This window comes from Lepisma saccharinum, chromosome 14, assembly GCF_977018435.1.
Source record: "Lepisma saccharinum chromosome 14, izLepSacc3.1, whole genome shotgun sequence".
NCBI classification, from domain to species: domain Eukaryota; kingdom Metazoa; phylum Arthropoda; class Insecta; order Zygentoma; family Lepismatidae; genus Lepisma; species Lepisma saccharinum.
Genome location: NC_139242.1, coordinates 14,806,745 through 14,834,564, shown reverse-complemented (window position 1 = coordinate 14,834,564; position 27,820 = coordinate 14,806,745). Strand labels below are relative to the sequence as shown.

Genomic DNA, 27,820 nt, shown 5'->3' with positions numbered 1-27,820 from the left:
CATCAAGCAATTGAGATTCCTCAATGCTGACTCAACTCATATCAGCTGTCCACTGAGTTCAGCCCAATTAGCCCACACAACACACAAAATAACTGGGTCGACGTCGGTTATGATTGATTAGAAGAGAGCCAGCACCACAGTATTAAAACAAAGACTTTTTTTTTCATTTTAGTCTACTCAAAATTAAAATTTTAACTTTTTTTTTGTGGTGTGGGCCCATAGGCTGCAGTCTAGATAGCCTGCACGTAAATGTGGCCTAGGCAACACTTTCGAAGTGTCTAAATATTCTGAAAAAAAATAAAAAAAAATTTGTAAATATTTTAAAATAAAATTAGTCAAATGATACTGTATATTTCTAATAAAATAATTTAAGCATATTTTATTTATAAATATTCTGCACAACGTTGAGCCATTACAATGTTCAAGTATCAATGGCACAGGCTTAGCCCAGTATGGTTTTGTTAACTTACTTTCAGGATGGAGAATGGATTGACAATTTCCTTTATGAAACATTCCACTGACCTCGAGTTTCTTTTTGCAATTATCAGAAAAGTTGGATTTATGAATCAAAATAATATTAGTTTAACTCTCTCGAGGTATTTACCAAGTGAAAATTAGTTGTGAAATTATTGTAAATGTTTGTGAATCTCAACAAGTCATTTCTGTAATTGTGTCAGTTGTACATGAAGCCATCACCTAGGTTCGAAAAAGATATTTGAATGACACAAACTACTTTTCCTTATGAAAAAATATTTCTTCGACAGCCATTTGTGTTATTTGCTTTTGTAATTCACATATTGTACTTACCACAAACATGGCACAGTACTGAGCTTTGATCCGAGAGAAATTTTTACAGTGGTCCGTCCCATAATGCCATGAGCAACACATTTTTTTCCACCTGCAATACTAACATATGCAAGTACATGCTAACACACACACATACCAGGTTTTTACAAGTGAGCAAATGTATAACAATGTGGGACAAATGCTCAACACTCAACAGATAAGTGTAATATTGCTTCAAGTTCACTTTACTATACAGTTCTTAGTGTTTGATATATGGATGCACATAGTTCAATTAAATAAAACTTGATTTTCAGTTTCTTCTGTACCAGAACAAGCGCTCAAAGTGGAAATTCCTAGCTGGGGGAATGCTTGTACGGTTAAGTGGAAACAATAAAGCAAGTGGGATGATGCTTGTGCAAATTATCCTATCTGAGGGGATGTTCTATGAAAATTGTCTTAACTGTGGGTATAGCATTCTCCACTTCAAGCACTGATCACAACTATGAACAAGTAACATAAATTCACACCATGTACAAGGGAGAGTCAGCTGTAAAACTTAAATTTGTTTTTGTTTCTTATCTAGTAGATTTCTGTATGTAAGGTTGCACAAGTTTGTTGGATTTTATCACAGACCTATTGCTCATCTACATATATTTTCAACTTTGAGTTACTGCCTGTATACATCAAGAAGAATAAGTCTTTGGTGTCCACGTGCAGTCACTTATGAGCCACTGCGAAGGCCTTTCCACCCATCCACCTGCGAACTGAGGCCATTGTCAAACTTTTTCCTCCATTAGTAAACTTGCTGGGGTGGTAAGCATGGACAGAGCTATTGAATTTTCATTTGCCGATAAATTTCTGTAAGTTTTAGGTTGACAAGGGCAAGAAACCACTCTTCATTGGTGCAAGTGTGTACAGGAGGCACCATCTTTAAAATTACGTTTTGAAGCTCACTTGATTAGTGTTGCAACCTTGAGATCATTTTATAAATAACAGTTGATACCTCATGTAAATTTGAACTGTATACAGTCTGCCCTACAATATTTAGTGGACTTTTAAGGTTTTCATTTGACTCTTGTAATATAATGCAACCAGGGTTCAAGTAGGCACCAGAAAAAATTTTATATGCCATTTATTATACAATATATATAATTCTCTTGCATAAATTGAAAACATATTATTAATGTCTTCTGTTTATAGTATAATAAACAATATACAAAAATCTATTCTTCATTAAAAAGAAAATCAAGTGAACCAATATTTTCCTATTATACAGCAATAAATACAATGGAATGGAACATGAGGGGAAAGTTAAATCAGATAAGTAACGCTTACAGCACCAATAAGTGTATAACATTCTGCTATATTTGTTATTAACATGAACATGTACATTCAGCTGACAATATGCCCTGTCAACGAATCAACGCAATTTCTAAATATTTTAAACATACAATTAAGGCATCCATTAATCATTAATAGATCTAATAGCAACAGTGAAGCCACTTCAATCAAGACACATGTATATTACACAGTATACATAATTTACCATATTAACACCAATTATATTTTATTTATAGTCAACTTCAACCTTCACCTACTACTGATAACTGATCATTTCAAAACCAACTTGAATTACATTTTCCCTCATATGCAATTATTAAAATCTTTTGCATAAATAGGACAATGATATTTTATTTAATGTCCAACAAATTTTACATCTTTCATGGCAAGCTGAAATGCTATCAAAGTTAATATATTCAAAACTAAATTTAATATTCTACTGTTTGTACAGTAACCAATACTGAGGCACCATTATTTGCAAGATATGGTTGTGTAGTCATCCACCTCCCATTCTATATTTCTGGTGTTTCTTTTTTCTTCTTTTTAGAATCACAGTAGTAGGCAATACTGGATTCTTTTATTGTGTGGAAGCATTTAGTGTTTACGAATATAACATAAATCAGGAAAAAATACAATTTTTTTAATTAAAAAAAAGGGAGTTTGACCATTCACAACCAAGTTTAGGTTTTGCTGGCTGGAGTTGAAGCAGGCATAATTGGAGCAATTGGAGCACTTGCTTTATTAGGATTATCGTCGCTTGAAATCGAGGATGTGGCCCAAACTAATAAAAAAAGAAAAAAAAGATTTAAACAAAAACCACTAGAGAAAACAAATAAAAGCTACGTTCTTGACATAAAACATAAACAATCTTACTCATTCACACACACCCTCACTCACTCACTCACTCACTCATCTACACATTCACACCTCTACAAATAACTAAAGGAAATCAGAAGATGTTTCTCCATTAGTTACACTGGAAATAAAAAAAATAAAAAAGGTTTTACATGTAGTAAAATAGAAAACCTTGAAAAAACACAAGGATATTTTAAAAGGTGCTCACTAGGATTGGGCAATATATTTATCATAGGCCAAGGAATGCCAAACCATCAATCATGAGCTATCTGTAACTTGCAGAAATATTTTGAGTGGCTCATGAATGTTGGCTACATTATACTGAAGGTGAAGACAGCGACCAACAGGACAAACTCTTGAAAACATTTTCCTATGAACCAAGAAATTAGGAAAATCCAACCTGCTCTTTCTAGCTTGATATTTATTTTCAAGCCTGATCTAACAGTTATAACCATTGTACAGGCTAGCAAAATAAAGGGGATTACAAGATAACTAATAAACAATTCACTCAAACTTCTGAAAAAATGTCAAGAATGAAGATGCAAAGCATGCATTGTAACTGCACAAGATTTGTGCAATATTGTTAGTAATTAAATTATGAAAACATCACACAAATCATGGGCAATATGGGGTCATGCATTATTGATGGTCACACATGCTTGATATTGCTCAACCCTAAGACTCACCAGAGGACATAAAAAATGCACAACACTCACAGGAAATTATGAACCATCAGGCAGCTGGGGCGCTCTACACATGTTTGTAGTTGGTCCATTATTCACAAGATTAATGATACTCTTTAAAAAGCAATACTACTAATTTCCCCAAAACATTTGTACAAAAATAGCTTCTAATCCATTGATAGCACTACATGGAAGAACAATGTTCAATATTTCAAATACAGATGCAGTACACTTTCTATTCATATTTATACATAATACAAAAATATATTGTGTGATTAAATATCATAGTTCCTCAATACCAACCAATTGGTTGCCATAAAAGAATGTATTCAAAGAATTTTCCAATAAATATGGCATCTCAGTTGATTTACTATGCAGTTTAAGAATTACAGAGAGGAACACCTAAAATTGATTTCACTCAATTTTTTAAAAAAGAAACCTCGATGATCTTAAAATATACACCACCGGAAACATAATTCTGTAACAATGTCATCCTTTTCTGAAAAGCTATTGTAATGTTGCCTTACCTTACTTAAGAATGAACATATTGATTGAGTTGGTGTTTTTTAAGTCCACTTTATGCACAGTATGTCTAATCGGGACTGGACCTACAGTTGAAAGTGGGATCCCAACCACTATGTACCTCCACCGGGTATTGAACCCGGGACCCCTTGATCATGAGGCAAAGATGCTGACACTGTGCCACCGGGGAGGCCAGAATAAACATATTGAAGGAAATAGTATTGACAAGCATAACTCAAGCCATTGACTTGATACTATTTCAGTGAAATTCAAATTATTGCATATTGATAAGCTGCCAAACAGATTATGTTATATCTGTACACTTATTCTTGGTGATAAAATGTATAACGCTATTTTATATTTCATTGCAAGATAAATAAATTCCCTCAACTAACTTCTTTGTTTACGATATTAAATCCCATTCCATGTATCATGTCACCTTGCAATCAAGCAGTTCTGGGTTCAATCCCAGGCAATGAGACACATTGCACAGCAATTTAAATTGCACTTTAAACTGTAGGTCATCTCGATTGGCCTGTCTTAGCATATAGGGGACTTAGAAAACAACTGAACTTGAAGAATCCCATTCATAAAAGACCTTGAAACGGATCATGAAATTAGTCCTGTGTAAACCAGTCAACATGTTAATGTGTGGCAATAACTCCTGACTTGCAACATGATGTACATTTAAAAACAATTTGCATCATGTGAGCCCAGGGCTCTGCAGGTAAAATCTGCCACTGCCCGGAATGAGCAATCAAAGCAGAAGTTAAGACAAAGCAGCTACATTACTGTGTAACTTCTTGGCACTTATAAATAGAAAAAACAAATAAATTGAATTTTGGAATCAGCACAATCTGATTTTAGGAACTAAACCACAAATGGACTAAGAGTTAGAAGTATGCAATCATTGGTACTTGATCACGTTATGGCAGCCTAATCATGGACTCACAACAATGAACACATGCACATCACTGCCTGCCACTTGAACATTGACAAAAGTAAATACATCCTCAAACTCATGTTATCAGTTCCACAAACAAGCAACACCATCACATTGTTACTCTAAAAATTAATCTGTTCAACTTAGTTAGGAAGGGCAGACAAAATAACCACCACACTATGTATCTGCACGTTAATTACTACTATCAGTCACAAAAATATTGAGCCCTCGGTTTACATGCTTGTAAAATTGTACTCCGTGGGAGGAAAAAAGTCAGATATACCTCATTGGAAAGCTACAAGTGTCTGCTTTTAGACAAAAGCAAGACAAAGTGATTTTAACTCTGTTTTATATTCAGACAAAAATGTTTGTAAAAGTGTAGTTTTTTTGTGTTTTTTTTACATAAGTCAAATTCAATTGTGTAGCTTCGTGTAAAACAGTCGTAAAAATATGTTGTTTTTTTTGTCATTTAAGCTTGTTTATGTGGAAATATCTCAGCCAAATATAATGGTACTATCGTCTGTGGCACATTAATGATTAATTATGATGTTGCAATCTCAGTAATGGTCAGCCCAGTGGTCATGAATTGCATATCAAAATGATGGCCGTGGAATAAAAATCAAATTTCCATATCTCATTCTTGCACACTGTGTGAATTGAAAATAAGAGAGAGAGAATTGTTTCTTCTTGGCAACCGGTTCCCGCACACTTCACATCGTTGCTAAGAATGCACGTAGAATAAGTGAGTTCTGTGACCACGCATTGCCGCTTGTCTTTTAAACTCCGCGTCCAAGCAGCTTTGACACGGGAAATGAGCCGAAACAATGTGTTGCGCAAAGGAAAGCATTGTAGAGATGCTGAAAGTTTCTTTTGTCACTTCTGTGTTTACGTTCCTGCCATGAATTATTGCCTGAACTCCCACATAGCCACAATAATTCTTACTTGCATTCTATCCAGGCAGTCGGTCTCTCACAGGTTCGCGTGTTTGTTCGTACGCACAGTATTGAGTGATGGCGGTTCTGTGAAGGGATTTTTTTTTTGTTGCATGAAAATGGCAAGGCGGTAATATCATAGTGGTGCAAAAGAAATGATAGTCAGTGCCAAGTGCACGGCAGAGTATTTTGGGGTTACGTCAGCACAGTGAAAAAGGTATGTAAAGAAAAAGGGAACAAAAAAAATTTGCATCCACTCAATATTTTATTGGGAGAGATTTTGCAAGGTGTGGTGAGATGAAAGATACAAGACTTTTATTTTAATTATCCAGTTCAACAGATCCATTATGAACAGCATTTTATACTTTTACCTTTCACATCATATTTATTGAAAATTTATTAACGTTTTTAGTCATTCTGTCTCTCTTAATGAACCCACAACTCCTTACTTATTACAAGAGTTGCAGATGTGAAACAGACCAAAATATAAAAGCAATACTCGACATGATTAAGTGAATTTTGCGAGATAAACACAATTTACATGCGGTTTGCTTGAAATATATTTTAAAATGTTAGTTGGCGTGAAGGCTTCAAATGCGCAATTTCTTAAATATAATTCTTATGTGTTGCTATCGCTGGTACGCACCTCGCTCGCTTTCCCTTTCTTATGAGATCACTGTACACAGCAGGTGCGTTATTATTGTATAGAGAGAAGACTGGATCTCTCATGAACTTAATTCAAATCGTTCTCATCGAACATCATTGCACTCAATATATTTGTTTAGATGTGCAACATAAAAGAACACTGGGAAAATGATGATCATATAAAGCAGAGTTGTTTTCTCTCTCTAAGTCCACTTTATGCACAGGTAGGATAATCAGGACTGGACTTACAGTTTAAAGTGCGTTCTGAACATTGGCCTCCCCGATGGCACAGCGGTAGCGTTGTTGCCTTGTAATCAAGGGGTCCCAGGTTCAATACCCAGTGGAGGCACATAGTGGTTCGGATCCCACTTTAAACTGTAGGTCCAGTCCTGATTAGCCATACTGTGCATTAAGTGGACTTAAAACGTCAAATCAACCAACCAATACTTTGGATCAGCTAGGCGGAACGCACTTGCGCAATTTTCGCAGTGAAGTGCAGCGAAGTGGCAATGCTGTGGACGTCGCCTGCAGCGTCTCAGATTGGACGCACTCCGCCATACGACATGCACCCATTTACCATATTAGGAGTGTGAAAGAATAATTACACCCGTCGCAAAATTACTTCAGACCTCATGTGAAATCTGCTGTAGTAAGCGGTCTATAACTTTGTAGCCTTGTATCTAGTGTTGTTTTGTTTCGAACACAGAATTGTTTCTTCATACCGTATCTGGCAACAGTGTATTACTGCTGATAAGCGAGTTCATTTCATTTCATATTGTTAGTTGACATAGGAAGGGTGACTTTCTGTTGTAGTGTGTGTGATAAATTGCTGTGTTTTCGTGTGGTGCACTTTGTGTTGGATATTTTCCTACTGAATTTGTGTTGGATATTTGACTACTGTACAGGTGGACTGTAGTAGTGTGGAAAAAGCCAGCATTATTGCATGGCAAAGTGAAAACGTCCCGATAAAGACGATATGTAAACAAACAGGTTGTGCAAAATCAACCATAATGAAGGTACTGGCAGCCGCCAGAGGACTGCCTCCGACTGTCATTCCAAAGCACAAATTCGGTGGTGGGAGGCAAAGAAAAACAACCAAATCTACAGACGCTCTCCTAATGAGAGAAATAAAGAAAAACCATCGACTGACAGCGATAACCTTAAAGAAATGCACCCGAGTCTGCTGGAAAGCATTAGTGTTCGCACGATCCAGCACCTTTTACATAAAGATTTGGATTTGCTGTGCCGTACTGCTACCAAAAAGCCACTACTCACTGCCTGCATGAAAAAAGACAGTCTTGCTTTTGCAAATAAATATTCACACTGGACACCAGCACAGTGGAGGAAAGTCATGTTTTCCGATGAAAGCTCATTCCAACTTTTCCGAATGGGAGCTGCTAAGGTTCGACGTCCATCATCTTCAGATCGATACGACTCTCAGCATATGGTTCCGAATGTTAGGCACTCCCAGTCTGTAATGGTGTGTGGGTGTTTTTCAGGTGAAAAGGGCAGGGCAGGTTTATATTTCTTACCGCAAAATGTGATGATGAACGCAGACCGATATATCAACGTGCTTAAGGACCATTTCGTGGATATGGTTCAGATCCTCGAATGTGAAGTCATTTTGTGGGGGGTGTAATATCTGGAACCACATTTGAGATACACATGCCAAATTTCTGGAATTTGATCAAATGCGTTATATCAACAGTTTTTTTGCAATTTCATTGAATTTGTAATTATGCATTTCAAGCTTGCACGTTTCCCTAAAATGTCAATTTTTGAAGTATCTAGTAAAAATATGCATTTGATTTTTTCTACAGAGGTGCAAAAATAATAATCAAACTTCAGGTACACACAATCTCAAGATTATATGTACAGTCGATTATGAACTGTATGGCGTTAAGTTCACAGTTTGTGAATATTGGAAGAAAAAACTACTTTTCAGGGAATTTTTCATTATAGTAAGAAACCAAAGTTAAGATTATTTTTCAGATAACTCTTATTAAAAAGTAGATACTTGGAAGCTTTCCTACGAGGTATATTTGACCTTTTCCCTCCTACGGAGTACAATTTTACAAGAACGTAAACCGAGGGCTCAATATTTTTGTCATGGATAGTAGACGGGATTTTAAAGGGAATTCCTTTTTTTATTTTTCAACACGGATCATGGAATAAATAACAAATGTGTCGATAATTGTCTTCCACCAAGATCACATCGTTTTGACTTCCCTTTTTTAAAACATTTTCCTTTCTGCTCCCTATCAACTAGCATTTCAGCGTACATTCCCATTTTTAAAGAAAACATCTTCCTTGGTCCCTTTATTGACAAGATATTAAATATTTTGTACGACTCTTTTTCCCTGAACAAAGCATTCAACAATTATCTATTTGGAGAAGTTTAGAGGAATGAACGAACAAGCACCTTCTACCTTACCTTCCCTCCAAGTGTGTTGGGAGTTTAAAATAGTATTTTTAGTGGAGTGCAAAAAACTAATCCTTTCCCCATCTTATTTTGGGAATAATTTTCCCTTTTTTTCTTGTCCTTTTTAGAGGAAAATGTTTCCCTTTAAAATCTGGTCTCTCTTAATTAAAATTATCAGTCACAGAAAAGTTTGTTCACTGCAAACAGGAGTAAAAGTTAATAGCCCTAATCAGGAGTAAAACAAGTATACCAAAAAGCATGCGATTTTCCCAGTAGAGCTGTCTTACACACACACACACATACATTAGTTATTACATATAATTAAAATTTGTATACATTCAACCCTTTACAAAAATAGTCTGACTATAAAACATTTTTTAAAAGAAAAGGTCTGATAGTAATCACTTACTCATTATGCGCAATGTAAAAAAAATATATAATATTTATAACAAAAATGCACACATGTCTTAGATCATTGCATCTACTTTTCTATAAAGGTTGTCTCCAAAATATTGATGCAAAAATATGGCTCCTTCAAAAATCAGGTTTATTTTTCACTGATTAAATTTTCTTTGCACAGATAACGGCATGTGTGCAGTATATCAGCAAGAGGAATATTCTGTATTAATACAGTTTTACAAAAATAAATTCTCAAAACTCACAATGTATAAAAGATTTTATAAAAATACTAATTCTTCTTCTGTGGAGTGCATGTATGCAAACTCATCATCTGAAGCTTTTAATAGAAGACATGCTGGAAAATTGCACCCATAGAACTGTGTGTATGGATGGAAGAGGTAACTCTGGGTTGTACATATGCTATGAATAACCCAAAAGTGAATGGAAGGAACAAAGCCAAGTAATGTTCCCTCCAGAATTAGGTGGGAGAGCAGCCCTTGGCTGAACCATGTTCGCTTAATAAAGAAAAATTATTAATATTATTATCATCTTCTCACAGTGGGGAGAGTTCCACTAAGTTTGTGTCGGGCAGACAATTTAAGTAAGTGTCAGCGAAACCAAATGTCTGTAGCTCATGGCCAAAACTTACAATAATAATATGAGTTTTGTTTTTAAGTCCACTTTACGCACAGGAAGGCTAAACGGGACTGCATCTACAGTTTAGTAGAGTGGTATTGAACCTGGGACCCCTTGATTACAAGGTGACGACATTACCACTGCACCATCTGTCACATATTGCAACATTGGAAAAGTGTATCTTGTTATTCAGAAAGATTAGATGAAAATCCATCAAACACCATTCCTGTTGAAGTTAAGCTATCAGCCACTATCTGATCACTCAACCTTTATATTTCCAAAACATATCACACATTTCTTTTATGATCAGTAATTATGTGAATGACTGGCCTGGATGATAACTCCTTTTTGTACTTTATCTATCATGAATTGATGTTGACATATTGTCTTCCTCCCCCTTCCACACCTGACATTATACACCTATTTGTATTTACTCTTATTTTAAAAGTGATCCTTCTTTCTACAATGAGAACAAAGTGGTTCAAATCCACCTGACAGAGAGGACAAGTCTCAGAGCAAACATATTCTGACACAAGAGGTGCAACCCAATTGATGACTGACACAATATGACAAGGTGGCTCTGTGCTTCAGTTTGATTCTTTGTATCACATCTCATACATACAAAAGGTCACTTTTCTAGATCCACTCGAAATACTCCCTTTAACACCAGTACCAATTCAATCCAATGGTTTCTTCCATGTACCGTGAATACTTATTTCAATTCAGTCATAATGGGTGCGAGTATTTAGCATTTCACTTGATATGTATTCAGTGATATGGATTTACAAACGTTTACTTTGGTTTATGAAGGTGAAAAAAAACTGCAAGAAGTAGCTGTTAGAGGAAAAGTGATCTACCTCTAACATTTCCTGTTTCAACTACCTGTCCAATGGTTGTTTTGAATTATATGAATCCCATGATCTTTTGGATCACAACCTAATGCTTATTTTGGTAAACACCAAAATGTTAGGCAATCCATTAGAAATGGAATCTCAGGGCAACACAGGGCTTCAGAGAGTCCCGACCACAGGACATGCAACAGTACAGAACTGTCATCCATTTCCAAGATATGTTCTTGCAAATGTCTACTTAACAGAGTTACGTGACAATAGTGGTGTTTTAAGACTCAATAATAATTTCTGTGCAGTCTGCCATCACAGTGTTTGGAAAGAGGAGACCATCTTTTCCCTTAAATACACTGTACTTGTATGTTCACTCTTCTGAGACAGATGCACTAGCAAGAAGGCCTCAGTGCTATGACCATTTCTTCCTGGTCAAAATTGGGCACCTCCATTTATGTGAAATAGTTTGGTTGAACTTAAATTGTAATCAGTCATGTTTCCTAAGTTTGATCTTTGGCAAGGCCACAAGCTTCATGGTTCTGACCCCACACAACTGTATGGTTACAATTCTTGTCAATTCTTGACATATGATAATGCATATAACAGGTATATACTAGCAGTACCCAGCAACATGTTAAAAGCTTCACTTGGACTGACACTGAACCCACTTCGATTACTACAACCATTAATCATTTTTCCTTTTACTTTGTAATACCTAATTAATCATCATTAGCACTAATCTGGAAAAAAAAAGTTTTTAAAATAAATGGAGATGGAATTTGGATTAAAATATCCATACACAAAGTTCTATGTTACACTCAAGCACACAAGCACAAATGCATGCTACAGACAAATATATAAAATAATTTACCGAGTTATATACTCTTTCTTCATCAAAACAAACTTCCAAAAAATTGACTATGAATTGTTCCCTTCAGCACCATAATAAAAAAATATATATATATTTCAAAATCTGTCTAGGTCATTTGAATTCAATGCTCACTTACTATAAAAATACAGAATAAAGGTGGTTGTACAAAATAGAGATCTTGGATTTTACATAGTTAGTCCAAACAAAACTCTACGAAAGGAACAATTCCTTGTCATATACAGTGTAACCATATTTATTTGATGATCAGGAACAAATATCGTAACTTTAAATGACGGAAGCATTTATGAAGCTTTACACAAAGCTTGTCTAATTTGGCAACACTGCACATAATGCAACACTTGTTTGTTTGAAACGGTCTTCGGTACAGCCACAAATCTCAAGCAACACACAGGCCTCCCCCTTACTCTCACGCAACCAGGAATATCTGGCGACAACACCTATGGCACACTGGACAAAGGAAAAATAGAGAAGAGAAGATGTCTAGATGGGCCAAATATCCTGTTTCATTTGTTAGTAAGGGTGTCTTATCCCAGACGTGCTTGCCAAAAGATGGTCATGCGATAGACTTTGTTAGATCCCATGAATGAACATAAGTTACCCTGCTGCCCAAGCTGTGAAGAAACAAAACACGTAAAAGCCACAAAGAGTTAGCACCACCACCAATCGTTCTACAAACAGTAATACTCATGTTACAGTGCACACTTTAGAAAGCAACCATCAAGCTAAGATAAATAATTCAAGAGCAAAAGTTCGAGTGAAAACTGTTTCCACCATCTAACATTCACATGCCCGAAATTTAACAGGGAGCTGTTGGCACTTCCACGATGGAAACATACGGATGCCTTCTACTTCAGGGTTTCTTGTTTGTTTACATTTATTTCTAGGCCTGAGCCGATACCACTTTGAAACGATGCAAATACTCTCACCGATACCAATACTTGTATAATTCCAGTTTTAAAAAGCAAAGACTAGATAATGAGTTATAGCAACTTATCACATCACATTCTATTAATGGCATTACATAACTCACAAATTATTCTCATGTAGCACTTTAAAATGCCTTGACATTTTTTGTGAACTTCTTTATAGACCCAGAACAAGCTTTTTTAAAGCGTTGCAGTTACACAGAATGAATTATTACAAGCGTCCCTGCTTCAATTTCATCTAAACAACATTCTTGTCGTTTGGGTTCTCCTGCAGAGGGATGAAAACAACGTAAAAATGTATACAAATACAGATATATAATAATGCTCCTTTTGATGGCTCTGTTTATGTCCATTATTATCTGTCATTTGCAATAAAAACAAGTCGCTGCAGTGTCGGTATTGACTAGCATCAAACAAAAGACTTACAGAGAAGGGTAGGAATTCACAACCCTCCCTTCCCAGTGACATTCATCCCTTTTCCATTAACTCCGGAATCAGCCCAGCATGATGATAATACTGGTTTTGAAAAAGTCCATGTTCTTACCTCACGAGTTTGCGAGCAAGAATTGGCAATGAATGGTTTATTTTATTTCCATATGGCTTTGACCACCTGGCAGTTACATGCCTTCATTGTCATGTTTGGGTGCAGTGCTTTCACTTAGTCCTGCCTTTAATCTTGTCATCTGCTTCCCAAGAGGGTACAGAATTTCTCGTTAATCTAAAGAGAACTTCCTGTGTTGGACCCAAAGACACAAGGGAAGAACCTTTGAAAAGGACAAATCTTGACAAATGAGTTGTTCTATTGGCCACTCTTCTAGCCAATCCGGATCACTGGTCTCGACGAAGAAAATTCAACCGATACATTGGTATAGGCTCAGCCCTAATTATTTCACATCACTTTTCAAAGGCCATCATCCCCTGTGCATTGCACAGTGCTGATTATATGTTTAAAATGTTCTTGCAGTTATCAGATACTGTACTTCCATGCATTTTTTGGGCTTGTTAAATTTAGATGTCCCACCAGGACAGTGGCGACATATAAATGCCTACATGCCAGGGAAAAGAGTAAATGTGTTTTGGCAGTATGATTAACTACAAGACAAAAACGTGTCACCTTATGCCATTTGATCTCATCTATACACTGTCTCAATAACTGTACACTGAAGAGGCTGGGCACTTTCATGCTGAAAATCCACACAAGGGGGGAAAAAAAATCATTCAGTTCTGAACTTGTGCTTGAAGACAGGTTAACTTTGCAGCAGTGTTTTATGTATTAATTTGAACAAAAAGGGGCACAACTCCCCTGTTAGTCATAACTGAACCAAGTATACCACAGCAGAGACCAAGAGTGTTTTGAACATCACAAATCAAAACTCTATATGCATGCCAAGTAGAATGTAATTTCTCTAAAATGTTTTTTGGCCAATTTGTATTTTTCTTGTTTTACATATCTTTGACTAATCGTGATCACAACGATGCATTGTGGGTAGATGAAATTGGTGAAGGGACCTTTACAGAGGAATACATATCTCAAAGCTACAATTCACATCTGGATATCATGAGCCTACCATGAAACGCTATGGGCTTTGGAACTTTGGGATTATGAAGGTATATACTAAAAAAAAAGAAGAAAAAAAGGGGAAAAAAAAAGAAGTACTTCTTTTGGGGGTTATATTAAAAACATATGCCTCATTTAGCAATGTTGTTCTAGCAAAACATGCTATTTTATTAACGGTTCTCAGTATGTTGTAATAACTATACTTACTGTAGTCCACAGAAATTGTCCAACATATGCACATTTCTTCTATTTCTTTCATGGGACAGTTTTGTCTTAAGAAGTGAACTTTGGTTCAGATTTTAGAAGATTGAAGTTTATGTAGGGAGGGGGCATGGATTTGACACATCCATGAAAATAAATTTTCTAGCTATGAATCTTGATTGTACTATAATGCATCAGATAATATCGACCGTAGACTTCAAAAAACTAAACCAAAATAGAGAAACTTGCCGTTTTTAATTAATAATTAGTGAAACACTGAAGATGGAACAGGTTGTTTATATGAGAACCTTGCCAGTCTTTTCTGGCTTTTGTGTTATATATAACAAGATCACTTTCCCATACGTACCTACACATTCTGGTCGTGTGTGGCTCTAAAGAGTTTATTATAATTGTGGGGAAGGGAAAGAGCAAGTGAGGACAGAAGAGAGTGAGGATGGAAAGCAATGAGGCAGTAAGTTAGTAAGAAGGAAGCAAGTGAGGAAGAGAGTCAAGAAGTGAGTGATCCTAGAAATCTGTAGCTACCGCTCTGGTGTGTGGATTGTTAAAATTTGTTTGTGTGTTAGCAGCCGGCATCGTTTCACAGTTTCTATTCAAGTATTTGGTTGTTTGTAGTTTGAACGTTTTCTCTTTTAAAACTAGCGGTACTTTCATCAGGCTCACCTCTTCCGTAGTTAAACATATCCATAAATCTGTAATTATATTTCTGTACTGATACATCAAATCCTTTTAATCTGTTAACAAATCTCCCATACTTAGAGTACGTCCATGTAGGACAGTGTGGTTAGCAACACTAGCATAAAACAAAACAAAAAGTTTATTTTCCCTGCTACAGTGTTTGACACAGTTCTTGTGTTCCCTTGTTCCTTCTGCATACCCAACTGTCCACTTGGTGAATCCAAGCTTCAGTTTGCCTGTTCATTGATTGTAACCGATCGAGTTCTGAATGTCTTTGCATGCATTATTTTTCCTATACATTACAAATGAAATAACTGGTATGTTGAAAGTAGGCAGTTGTGTCAGAATAAAACCCATCACAGCAGAACTATCTTCTGCATGTATGTTTGGGTCTCGTTTGTACAACATTGTTGCAAACTTAAACCTGTTTTGGGGTATACACATCCCTTGCCTCATCAAAGCTCACTAAGTAATATTAATGTTGCTTTATTATTACAGCAACATTAAGGAAAAGTGTCCAACCTCTTTCTCTATTGACTTTTAAAGTAAATTGCATGAAATGGGAAATTAAGGATGGGTCAAAATAAATTGTTTTCTTCAACATCAATATTCAATAGTCTACTATCTCCGTGTAAAATAGGAAACATTTAGTGAACAATTAAATCCCTTTAGTGGTTTACATGTAATTAACGCTTATTCTTTTTCTTGAGAAAGGTTATTTCAATTAGCTATTGAGTATAGCTTCACGATTCACATCTCAGGAAAAATATGTGAATAAAATTTGGAGGTTTGCAGCAGATAATTTGGACCCATCCTTAATGACAATACCAACTACTGTTACAATAATGAATTTAGCTTTACTACTAGTATTAATTAAATTAATGACCTAGCAATGTGAGTTGAAGTGTCCAGCCATTGTTATGTCAGCTATTCTATGGTGTAAAATCGAACTGGTAAAACGGCTTCATTTATTATTTGACACAAGCAAGTTACAAATCAGCATAACTGGATCATCACACCACTATGGCACTCCCTAGTGTAGTGTGGAGACTTTGAAATGCACAAAACCAACATTGGTTTACATGGCACGCTATGATGACAAGATCCCTGATTCAAATCCTGGTCTAGGCATGGGTGTTCTTTACGTGTGTCCTTAATCAATTTTATTTTATCATCACTCAATGCAGACCTCCGTGGCAGAGTGGGAAGCACAGCATGCTATGATGTTTGAGTCCCGGGTTAGAATTCCAGCTTGGACATGGGTGTTCCTTCATCAATGCCATCATATCATCACTCATCCTCATCTTCGCGATAAGCCAAAAGTGGCAGAAAAGAGAGCTAAAAATTAAATTAATCCATCAATCACAAAAGCAATTTGCATTGCTTGGTGTGGCAGCTCTTCAAAATAAAGTCTGCCAACAATGTTTGACCACAAAACTGATTTGCAATCAATCAAATAAATTGAACTTTGTGTGTAAATGTTTAGTAGAAAATACAGAAATAATATGGAGAAATGTGCTTAGATATTAAATTTTTTAGAATATTTTCTATTCTTCGTTATTCTACATCATTTTTCTACTGGTTTTGGCTAATTGCAATGATGAGGATGAGTGATGAAATTGATGAAGGGACACTCACAAAGAACACCCAGGCTGGAACTACAATCCAGCAACATTGGTGGTGATGTCAAAAGTAGGTCACCACTTTAGATGAGCTGTATTTATAAATAGCTTACAAATAAAATTAAGTTTCTATGCTGGGTTTAACTTCAAACTCTGTGAAACAGATTAATTTTGAAGCTTGTGTATCAACGTTTAAATGGTTTGGATAATTCAAAATGAATGTCTGCTAGTAATAAATTCTGTTAGTATACCAGTATTGAGCCCTACACATTCGGAATTTCATCAAATTATTCAGACATCCCTGCCCCATTGATTAGAGGCAGGGTGAACCCCCAAATTACAATTTATGAGGAAAAAATTCCCACCCAATGAATTGAACCCTGATCTCCACGTGCCAGTCAGTTGTCTCACTTGACCATAGTAACTCAAAATAAATACCAAACATATAGCCATTAAAAGATTCCTATTTCATTAAAAAACTTTGTGTCACGTGCTGGCAATATTATTCTCAAAAATCACACAAAACAAATAACAATACGAAATAAGACACTAAAAGTCTGGCCAAGCTTTCGACTCCCATCTCAGGGTTGGTCGAGCCAAGATTGCGTGGTTGAGGTTCCGATGATGAAACTTAAAAGGTTTACCACAGACTTTTAAAGTGCCTTATTTAGTGCAGTTATTTGTTTTGTGTGGTTTTTAAGAATAACATGTATTTCAGTTGCACTGGAACCACACACTTCCACCAACGTTTGGTTGAAATACCCTACACAACACAAACACAATCACACACACGAAGAGGAACCAGAAACCTTCACCTAACAGCATAGAAGAGGAAAGAGGAGAAGCACACCTGTCAGCCTTAGGAAACAAGATGCACAAGAGCACAGAGTTACACGAAGTTAACTAGAAAGAAGAAACAGGCAATTATTTGTACAATCATTACAACTATCAGCATTCTCCATTCAAAAATAGAATAAGGATATTGTGTACAATTAGTATCAATGCAGGAAACAAAGTTATTATATTTTTAATTGCATCTAATATATTCATTTTGACATTAGAGATTGTTACTGAAGCAACGTTTCCAAATACACATTTCACAAATTGCAGTTAAAATACCAAGTACATAAAATCACATGCAATTAATTATTTTTATATCATTATGACTGATTTTCTATCCTTCTTCCAACATTACGTTACAAAAAATGTAAACTGATGACACATGAATAATGATAATTGAATGTGAATAAATGTTAATATTTTCAACATATCACACATTACCCAAATTAGCACATTACATTCACAAACTATTTAAAAATATATAAAGAAATTATGTACTACATTTGTATAAATTATAAATTACCAAAAATGCAAAAAAGGATGAGAATAGTTTATAAAAACAACCTTGACCTAACTTATAGAAAAACATTAAAAAAAAAGCTTTTTTAAAGATAAATAATCTTATGTTAACGTAGGAAAACCCATCAGTATGTAGAAACAGAAAAGGCGACATCCATGACACCAAAAATTCCACCAGCACATTTTTAAGTACATGTTGCATTTCAATGCAATGAAATGAAGTGTCATCTCACACAGCCATCAGGGGTGTAGTTGAGGGGTATGTGATGGTATATGCCGTATACCTTCTGGTTAAACATACTCGTTAGCTGCAATGTGTACACCTTCTACTTACGTTACATGGGCATAAGTCCAGTGAGCTGTTGTTCAAAACTACATTTTGTCATCAAACCCAACATAGAAGTTCCATATTACATGGCTTGAGATTTCGAATTATTGAGCAAGTCTGATGCAAAAGTCTCAACAATGTTCTTGTTTCTTTTTTCCACAACAATTGGCAGCAACTAAAAGGCTCTAATTGTTAAAAGCGACAATTGAGGTCTCACAGAGAGGACAGAAAAAAAGGGAAAACTGTTGCTTTTTCTTTTTCTGTTCATTTCCTTGGTTTTTTAAGGATTTTTCCAAGGATTTTTCATTTTTACTGCAATTAGCAGCATTATTAAACTTATTAAAAGTATACAAAATGAGAATTCACAAAAGCAATATTAACAAGAAAACAAAATACATTAACATGCTACATGCTTAATATTCTATATTTTAAAAATGACTTCTCTATTGTAATATGACTCTTTCATGGGTATATAATAATAATCATCATCAATTTTCTAGCACAAATGACATTTCTGTTGAAGTTAAAAGTTTGCATCCATATATTTAATGCAAAAATGGTCTCCACATAACGTTTCACGAAAGTTAGCATATACCCTCTGAAATATTTGGGACAACAACACTGACAGCTATGTTTGCAAACATGAGTGACAGGCGAAACTGTTACTCTGAATCTATGACCATCTTCAAGTTTTTGGATTCGTAAATCCTATAGCATTGTACAAATGCATTATCTGCACTACACGATTCTCTTGCACTGAACTATGGTTGCTAAAAACTTTGAGTTTAAACTCAATATGAACAATTCATATCTGAGCACAGTGAAAAAACTACCATTCCTTCATTTTAAAATGTGGTGGCAAGTAATACATTGAGATAAATAATCCTATGTCACTATGATGACTCAGTCAGGGGCAGGAAATGGCGAAGGATGACGACGATACAGTGGTCATTCACTGCTCCCATAATAATAAAGTCTGATATGTAGGTGCCCAATCTGCCTGACCTCAATCCTTAAATACAAGGCCATAATGAAATCTCCTCAGCACTCCCTTTGCAGTCAGTTTTTGCAGCAATCACTTGGTCAACTTGCAGTGTTTATAAAAATGTTGACTAAGGTTCACTTCATACTATGAAAGTGAAATTTGCTTTGGAAAGTGCAAACAATTGGAAACATCTCGCAATAGCATAAATATAATTCATTACTTTATGAAAGGCAGGGCTTTCATGTGGTAGAGAATGGACTGTTTGACATATGGTGCAATAACATCCCTTAAAATACACTGACGAAAAAGTACACAAATTGTTGTTACAAAAAAAAAGTATTGACTTGACTGACGTTTTTAAAAAAAAAAGACAAATTACAGCACGTAGAATTAAAACAAAAGACTGCTGTACAAATGATACTACAAATCGAACACTTACTACCCAGTTACGCACAAATCACATAATTGGAAACAAATATATATATATATATTTATGATTATTAAAATATGTTTTCATTATTGAAAAAAAAAACATTAAAGATAAAAAAAATTGATTTTAAAAATAATCATTATGAGAACACAAGGTAAAACCTGCATTAATTATCTTATATTTTGTGAAAGTTAAACTGAAGCACCCCCTTTTTGTTTTTGCACTGTACCCACATGCATTTTCGTATCCTGTTCTTCAATTTTAGATGGCGACTCCAGAAACGAGTCAAAAGCTTGCAACGAATTTTAGTGCCCATTTATTATACTTTTTTTGTGCTGTGTATTGTCTTGAAAAATATAATGTTCATCCTTTCACGTAGGCATCATGTATCACTCAAAATACAATGAAAAAAAAAAGGCATCACAAAAACAAAAAAGACTTTCCTTTTTACAGAAAAAAAATGGCAACAAATTACAGACCAAGATGAAAAACTACTATAACAATGGTAAATTTCTCCTGACTACATATCAAAAGTTCAAATAATAAAAATGTCCGTATCATTCTTTGTTTAGAAGTTGTGTGCATATGAATTTGCCTTTCAAATAACTCAAGATTGAAGGAAGATAAAGAGTCTTGAGTGGAGGTTTCTGCATGATACACCACATCAAGGGTTCCAATTTTGGAGGAGGAAGAATGAGGGAGTCTATTATTTTGTTTCTTTTACTTGTGGATAAGCATTACAAATAAATTATTAAAAATAACTAAGTTTTGTGTGGAAAATGGTATTGTTTCAATGAATAAGAGCATAAAACATGTTTTCCATCTTGACTAAACAATACAGGCAGAGTTTTGTTCCAGATTATCAACTACTAAAAGACTGGACATTAATTAGTACATGAAATAGTGAAATACAAAAGAGCATGTTCTGACATGCAGAACCAAACTGCAGAGGTACTGATAAAAGTAAGTGGAAAAAAATATTACAGGTTCAAGAATCCATGCAAGAATATGGAGGCACAATTGCCTTATTTCTTTAGGAATGATAGAAAAAAAAAAGGTAAAGTGCTCCCCTATGCATAGCACCACGCCATGAAGGCATATAGGGGGTGTGGGGGTAACGCCCCACACTTTCTTGATCCGGTCGTAGTTGGGGGTGATGTGATGGGAATGATTCAGCAATATAATTTATTCATGTTTGGGGAATAAAAGATGTGGTTGATAATAATTAGATGGTAGAAGAGGCAACTGAAATTAGTAACGCGAAGTGAGTTTTGTGGAAAATGTTAGTAACTCACATCTAATTAATATCATTTACAGTATATTTATTCCTATATATTGAGGAACAATCTGAAGCTATCTGTGAATACCAAGTTGCATTTAACACTCACTCTGTTCTGGGGTCTGTGCAGACCCCAAACACTTTTAGCTAGTTGCCAAAAATAATATATCATTCTCTGGGTTGTCATATCCCGTGATATCTTGTCTCAAAACGTGTATAACACAGGGTAAAAATTTCACTACTCATATACCAGGGATTGTTAGGATTTTTTAAATTTTCTGTGCCTGGGGTCCATGTAGACCCCATAGTTGTAAGGTAGAATTCACATTGCATGAGTTTTCCTCATTGAAAATTGTTCCTGTAAGAATTTGCGAGAGCCATCTCTGATTCATTACAGAGGGCACTCACTGTATGTTTCTCGAGAGGTGGTGCTCTATGTACACATCATTGCAACTGTCATTCGACGGTGCTCCTCAATTGTGAAGACCTATGGTCTTCTGGTCCAGCATGGGCTGCGTACATATTGCTGGGTGCATAATTTGGATTGGGAATCTTGAAAGCACCATCGATGTCGCTTGTTCTTGAAAGACATTGGGAGAGAGCTGGTCAATGATCTCGTACAGAGAAGACTTCAGAAACCCCAAGTGCTGCAGTCTGGAGTTTGCCTTTCCCTTAGATCATTGGGGGTGGATGTTCATAAACCACATGCTGCAGCCACTAGAAAAGGCATTCAAGATGAGCCATGTCCACGTTCTTTGAACAGAAACGTGAAGAGCCGATGCTCAAATTGCCATATCCCATGTTACCTGGAACACCAGCCGACCATCAGCGACATATGTGCAGTGAACATTTAGAAATGTCAACATGAATGTGTAATTATGATAATATTCTTGGGTTTATGAATAAAAATGTGTAATAAAATACCTGAATTGGTATTCATTACTAAAAGAATACTTAGACTAATGCAAAAGTCATGTAAACAACAGTAAATGCGTGTTTTAAAATGTGGGGTCTGTGTGGACCTCAGGTCATAATAGGGCACTATACGGAAGGATGTCATGATAAGGTTAAAATAATATAACAGATGTGGACTGCCTGCTTAATTGTTATGGAAGTACAAAATAATTCTTCTCAAGTCTTCCAAACAATGAACAGATTGCCAGGTACTCGACAAAGGATATAAACTCACAGTCACAGAGTGTGATGCTTTTGAAAATACCTAGTAAAATCCTCTTCTAAGTGAAACAGATTCTTCCATGTCAATATAGATGCAGATTCTCAAAACAAGGGCACAGTTACTTACTCCAATACATAACACAGATGTATCAGAGGACAGTCTAAATACATTATGTGTGTGCTCCTCTTTTAACGACTAGAGTATTTCGAATGCTTTCCAGGAGACATTTCACTCAAGAACTCTTGAGGACAGCAATTTACAGTGTTTCATATCACAACAACAGCAAGAGCTCCTGTATATTCTGCTACATGACACAGCAAGGCCTTGAGTGTGTGTTACCCAAGCATCACCAGGATCCCCATTTGCAAGCAAGATTAATGAGAACACATTCTTATTATGAGTTCTACCTCTATATTTATCAAACCTCCTAGATATCCTGCGGACAACTAAGGGAACAGAAAGCAAATTTACTAACAAGTACACCATTATAACAATACCATCAGTGTCCTTTGACAGAGTTCTTCAAGTGTAGATCAGAGAAAATACAAGTTTTTGTTGCTAATTGCAGTGCCAAAACCATAAGCTGCTGTCGTCAAAAGTTTCTGAGCTATTAATGACTGAAATGCATCAGAAACTTCTGGGACACTCTGTACTTTTAGAAATTCCTTTACCAGATAAGTATTCTCTGATAAAAATACAGGGTCATTCATAAGTGCATCAAACATTTTTAAAAAAATTCATTCATAAATTATGTACTGGAAATTTTATCACTGAAATAAAGGCAAACGCACTAAGATATTTCACACTAAATTCTCCATGTGTCCACCTTCACATATGTGCAACAAATCTAAACCATGCTCCTTCAATCCCACATTGACCATCATGTCACAGTTATCAGTGCCACAACCACAGTTATACAGTTGTGTAGTTGCCAGAGATTCTCAGGGAGTGGGGGACAAAGACACCATCCTTCACGAGTTACCACAAAAAAAGTGATGAGTTAAATCTGGTGCTCCGGGCAGCCACAGTCTCATCATTCCGTCTACTCTCATTGAGGTAAAGGCAAATCGAATTATCTTTACAAAAAGTTGAAGAGTTCATTGTTCTTTTGGGTAAGAATTAACACCCAATTTTGTAGCTTATATAAGTAACAATTTTAAAAAATGTCCCAGACTTATGAATAACCCTATATACCATTGATCTATCAAAGGGACGATCCACAAATGTATCAATGTTATTAACTTCTTCAAAGATGAATCTTCTCTATTATCTTCTTGTTTTATACATTTGACAAAAAAGAAAGCAACAAAAAAATTTCAAAAAGTTGCATAAAACAAACACAAAAGCTGATTAAAACAACTTAACTCACCTACAATAATAATAATTAGTACAATAGCAATCGTTATTAATATCAGCAACATCTGAAATTAAAAACCGTTCCAATTGTTAGTAATTAGAAATGAAAGACATGCATGTTAAACAGTCACAGAAATGCTTTCCTTTTTCAAATTCACCATTGCACGGAAAGATGCAAAGGAATAGTTGCACATAAGCAGAAGTTTTCACGTTTCAAAACAAGTGTTCACAAATAAGTATTAGCATAAAAGCAAAAATTTTAAAAACATCCACAAGAGAGATTTTAGTTCTCGCTGCTAATATAAAAATATCATCCACTATGGCATTTCTTTGCAACAAAAATAGGCCATGTTTTCAGAAAGGTGCTAGCTTGTTCAATAAGCCAGATTTCTTTATAAAAACTTACAGAAACTGAACATAAGCCTGAAAGCCTTCACTCCAACAGCACCCATCTTGCTTCTGTGCTCTTCAGGGATGCTTCTGAACATAAAAATCACAAAATTCAATGTTGGTTTCTCAAAAAAAGAGAAAGCATTTCTGTACTATCGTAGAAAGGAATAGATCACTACTCTGCATCTACACAGGAACCTACGACCAACTTACAACCGACCACTTACCTATTATGATCACTAATATAACTAGAACAATGATGCCCATGATTATCATCATCTGAAAAATCACAATAATTTTAATATATTTTTATATCCATCTGCATTAATATTGCTGCGTAATAAGTCTCCACATATATTTTTGCTTTTATATTACACCCAAAACTAATTATGTAACTGGCATGAAACCTTCATTATACATTCTATCTCCATGGTTCCTATAAAACACATCTTACAGAGGTTCTACTGGACTATATCAACAAAATACTTTCTGATAGTTGAGATCATAAAAAAAAGGTAAAGTGCTCCCATGTGCTTAGCACCATGCCATGCAGGCGTATAGGGGTGTGGGGTAACGCCCCACACTTTCTTGATCCGGTCGTGAGTGGGGGTGATGTGATCAGCATCACACATCTGACCACGTTTACCCCCCAGGTATCCATGTCATTCGACGCTGGGTGGGTGCCGGAGCCGCTTCCAACATTAGAAAAGTTCCCGGATTTAAACTGGCCGGGGATCGAACCCGGGACCTTGAGCATGGTAGTCAAACGTGTTACCGACTGAGCCACCGTGGGCACATTCAACATAAAGCTGAGATCATTCTTTACAAAATTACCACATTGTCATTCACTTTGAGCGTAGTAATTTTACGTACAAAATATAATGATAACTGTGGCTTTGCCATTGTGACTAACCATTCTGCAGATAAGGTTTCAAAATATTCCTCACTGTATCATCCCATAGGCACTCCATACTTAATTCAATTTTCACAGGTTTATGACTTAACGATTTTATGTGCATGCAATAATTTTGCCTGTAATATTATATGGATGTGAAACTTCGTTCCTTACATTGAAAGAGAGTATATAGATCTTGCTCAGGATAGGGTTGCTACAGCAATTAACCTTCGGATTCAAGAAGGCTAGAGAGAGTTAGTTTATGTGCATGCAATAGTTCTAATTAAAATATCAACCCTTATTTAAGATATAAACCCAATGACTGTTCTACAACACTTTTCCATGTGTTTGGAATTTAGTCTTGCCTGCAGAGCAAAACATACTGGAAAACCAAGTTAATGAAATTGTCTCTTTGGGAAAATCTGTGCTTGTAAAAGTTTCTCGGTTCAGTTCCAAAGCACATGATGCAGTTTGTTTCACATTACTGTTTTTGGTGACAAAAAAGGTATAGGGGCACTTTGCATTGTGGTTTACATCACATTTTAAACAAAAGGTCAGATCAATTTGTGAAACTTTGCCTTCAGCATCGAACCCTCTCAATTACCTACTTCATAAATTTGTAGTTTTACAATATTTACAAAATTTACAATACCCGATTTTATGTTTTCTTGATTTACACATTTTATTTTTCGTGTCACAAAAAAACTGTTTTATAATTTTCCCAGATGTTGCTTGCCTTTCCCACATCATACAATAACTTCATTACACATAGTCCTCTGGAAATGCATAATTAAGGTTTCACTGCATATCAGAAACTAATAGCAATTACAATTAATACTCCCCTTACACATATACACAAAAATTCCAACCAAGATTTCACTCATGATTTTCTATTGTTAAGAAATGAATTTAAGATGTCACTGACTATAATTTTAAAAAAGTTACGTAAAAATAGTAAAAAATGGAAGTTCGCTTCATACAAAGATATGTTAAATTGAACTGGACTTGCAGTGCAGAACTATTGAAATGCAGTCACACTGGGAATCCTAGATTACAAGGCAACAGCATTAACCAGTGTGCTGCTACAGGTAAGAACATCCCTAATGAACTAAAACATGTATTGTAACATTCCAATGTGTGAGACTTTATTCTTATCTCTTTCGTCTGAAGTTGGTGTAGATACCAAATATACATTTACAGACTGACACAAATTGTTATAAAAGAATAACAAATACTAACCCTTTCCTTCCTCCCACTTAAAAATATGTAAGTCATTTCAAATATATCACAGTAAATCTTTGCAGTGTGTCCATTTTCCCAGGGACATTGTAAAACTATTACCATTACTGAAATGTTTGTAGGGAGTAAAAATATTTATTTCCAATCAGACTATTTTTTATTTATATATTAATTGATGGGTTCACCCAGTGTCGTAAAAAGTGGCAGTTGAAGTGGTGCGCCCCACCAGGCACCCCATCCAGTGTTTCTTTATTTAACTTGCAGAGAACATTTCTCTCTTGCTAATTTTGTACTACAGTTAAACAAAGATGCATTTGGAGAAAACAATAATATATTACTTATCACCTATTACAACACAATGGGAGTGACAGGCAGTTTTGCAAATAATTCTTTTATGCTTAATATACTATCATTCCTTGAACCTTGATGTTGGACATATGATAGAGGTACATTCAGGAGTTCTTTTGTTGATAAAAAAACATAAAGAAAAAAATGCACACATACCATGAAGACATATGGGGTGATGTGGAGGTAGAGCTCTGCATATTCTTCATCTTGTCCAAAGTAGGGATGATGTGATCAGCATCATGCCCACCTGCCTTTACACCCAGGTACCTATTGATACGAGGCTGGGTGGGCCTCCGAGATGCACAGAAATGGGGAAATGACTGGAAAATTTCCTGGTCCTGCTCTGGGATATGAATCTGGGTCTTTTGAGTGGTAGCCACATGCTCTACCAACTGAGCTACCACGGTCCATAGTGATAAAATGCATACTTTTTAAAATAAAAATCAACCACACAATGTGGAATTTCATAGTTTTAGTCTGCTTTTTTAACTTAAAAGAGGAACTTAAGATCATGAGAACAGTTTTGTATTGAATGCATAATTGCAATACCATCCTCACAGTGCAAAAAAGTTCTATTGCTGGGATAATGGCATGAGGAGTGGGGGCATTATTATGACACGTGCCTGGACTCCTGATGTTTTAGTTACGGCACTGGATTTGCCAATTGTAACAAAATTAAAGAAGTAACAATCATATGGTATGTAGCACATATTTTTACGAATTTAAGATAATACTATGGAGTCACTCATTTCCAGTTTCCAATTCTAAAAAGGTCTCTTAATGATGTATGCCACATTTCTTGACACTGAATAAAACAATCTCAATAATAATCCCCTGAATATCCATACATCATCTTTTTGTAATGAGAGTATAGCCTTTGGGTTATGTTGAAAAATAAAAAATAGTAATAAGTTTCCTTCATTTTTTGTTGCTATGTCAGTCCATAATATTTCTGAAGAATGTAGAAACTTTTTTTGATTTTCCACCCAAATTTTATCACACAACACATTTTGGTTAACACTAAAAGTGTGTAATGTAATTCCTTTTCTCACCTTAAGATTTTTCCACCAATATTTTCTCTTCAATTTCCCAGCTTGTTGCTCAAATTGGGAGGCTCCTTGCTGCAGTGCATC

At 35.5% G+C, this 27,820-nt stretch overlaps 1 protein-coding gene across 6 annotated transcripts in view; it reads right to left on the bottom strand.

Moving 5' to 3' along the window:
• Positions 1 to 1,883: 1,883 nt before the first annotated feature.
• LOC145998692 (neuronal synaptobrevin-like) overlaps positions 1,884 to 27,820 on the bottom strand; it is a 51,520-nt gene continuing 25,583 nt past the window's right edge. For 2 of the 6 annotated variants that reach the window (XM_083135167.1, XM_083135165.1), the window contains exons 4-6: positions 27,740 to 27,819; positions 23,829 to 23,880; positions 1,884 to 2,908 (exon numbers count right to left, since the gene is read on the bottom strand). In XM_083135167.1, coding sequence (XP_082991293.1) covers positions 2,808 to 2,908; positions 23,829 to 23,880; positions 27,740 to 27,819 — 233 coding nt within the window. In that variant the 3' untranslated portion in view covers positions 1,884 to 2,807. Of the gene's footprint in view, positions 2,909 to 10,204; positions 12,510 to 17,751; positions 17,805 to 23,828; positions 23,881 to 24,432; positions 24,485 to 27,739; position 27,820 lie in introns of those variants that run through there. The other 4 variants (XM_083135166.1, XM_083135164.1, XM_083135168.1 and 1 more) reach the window with 3 other exon arrangements.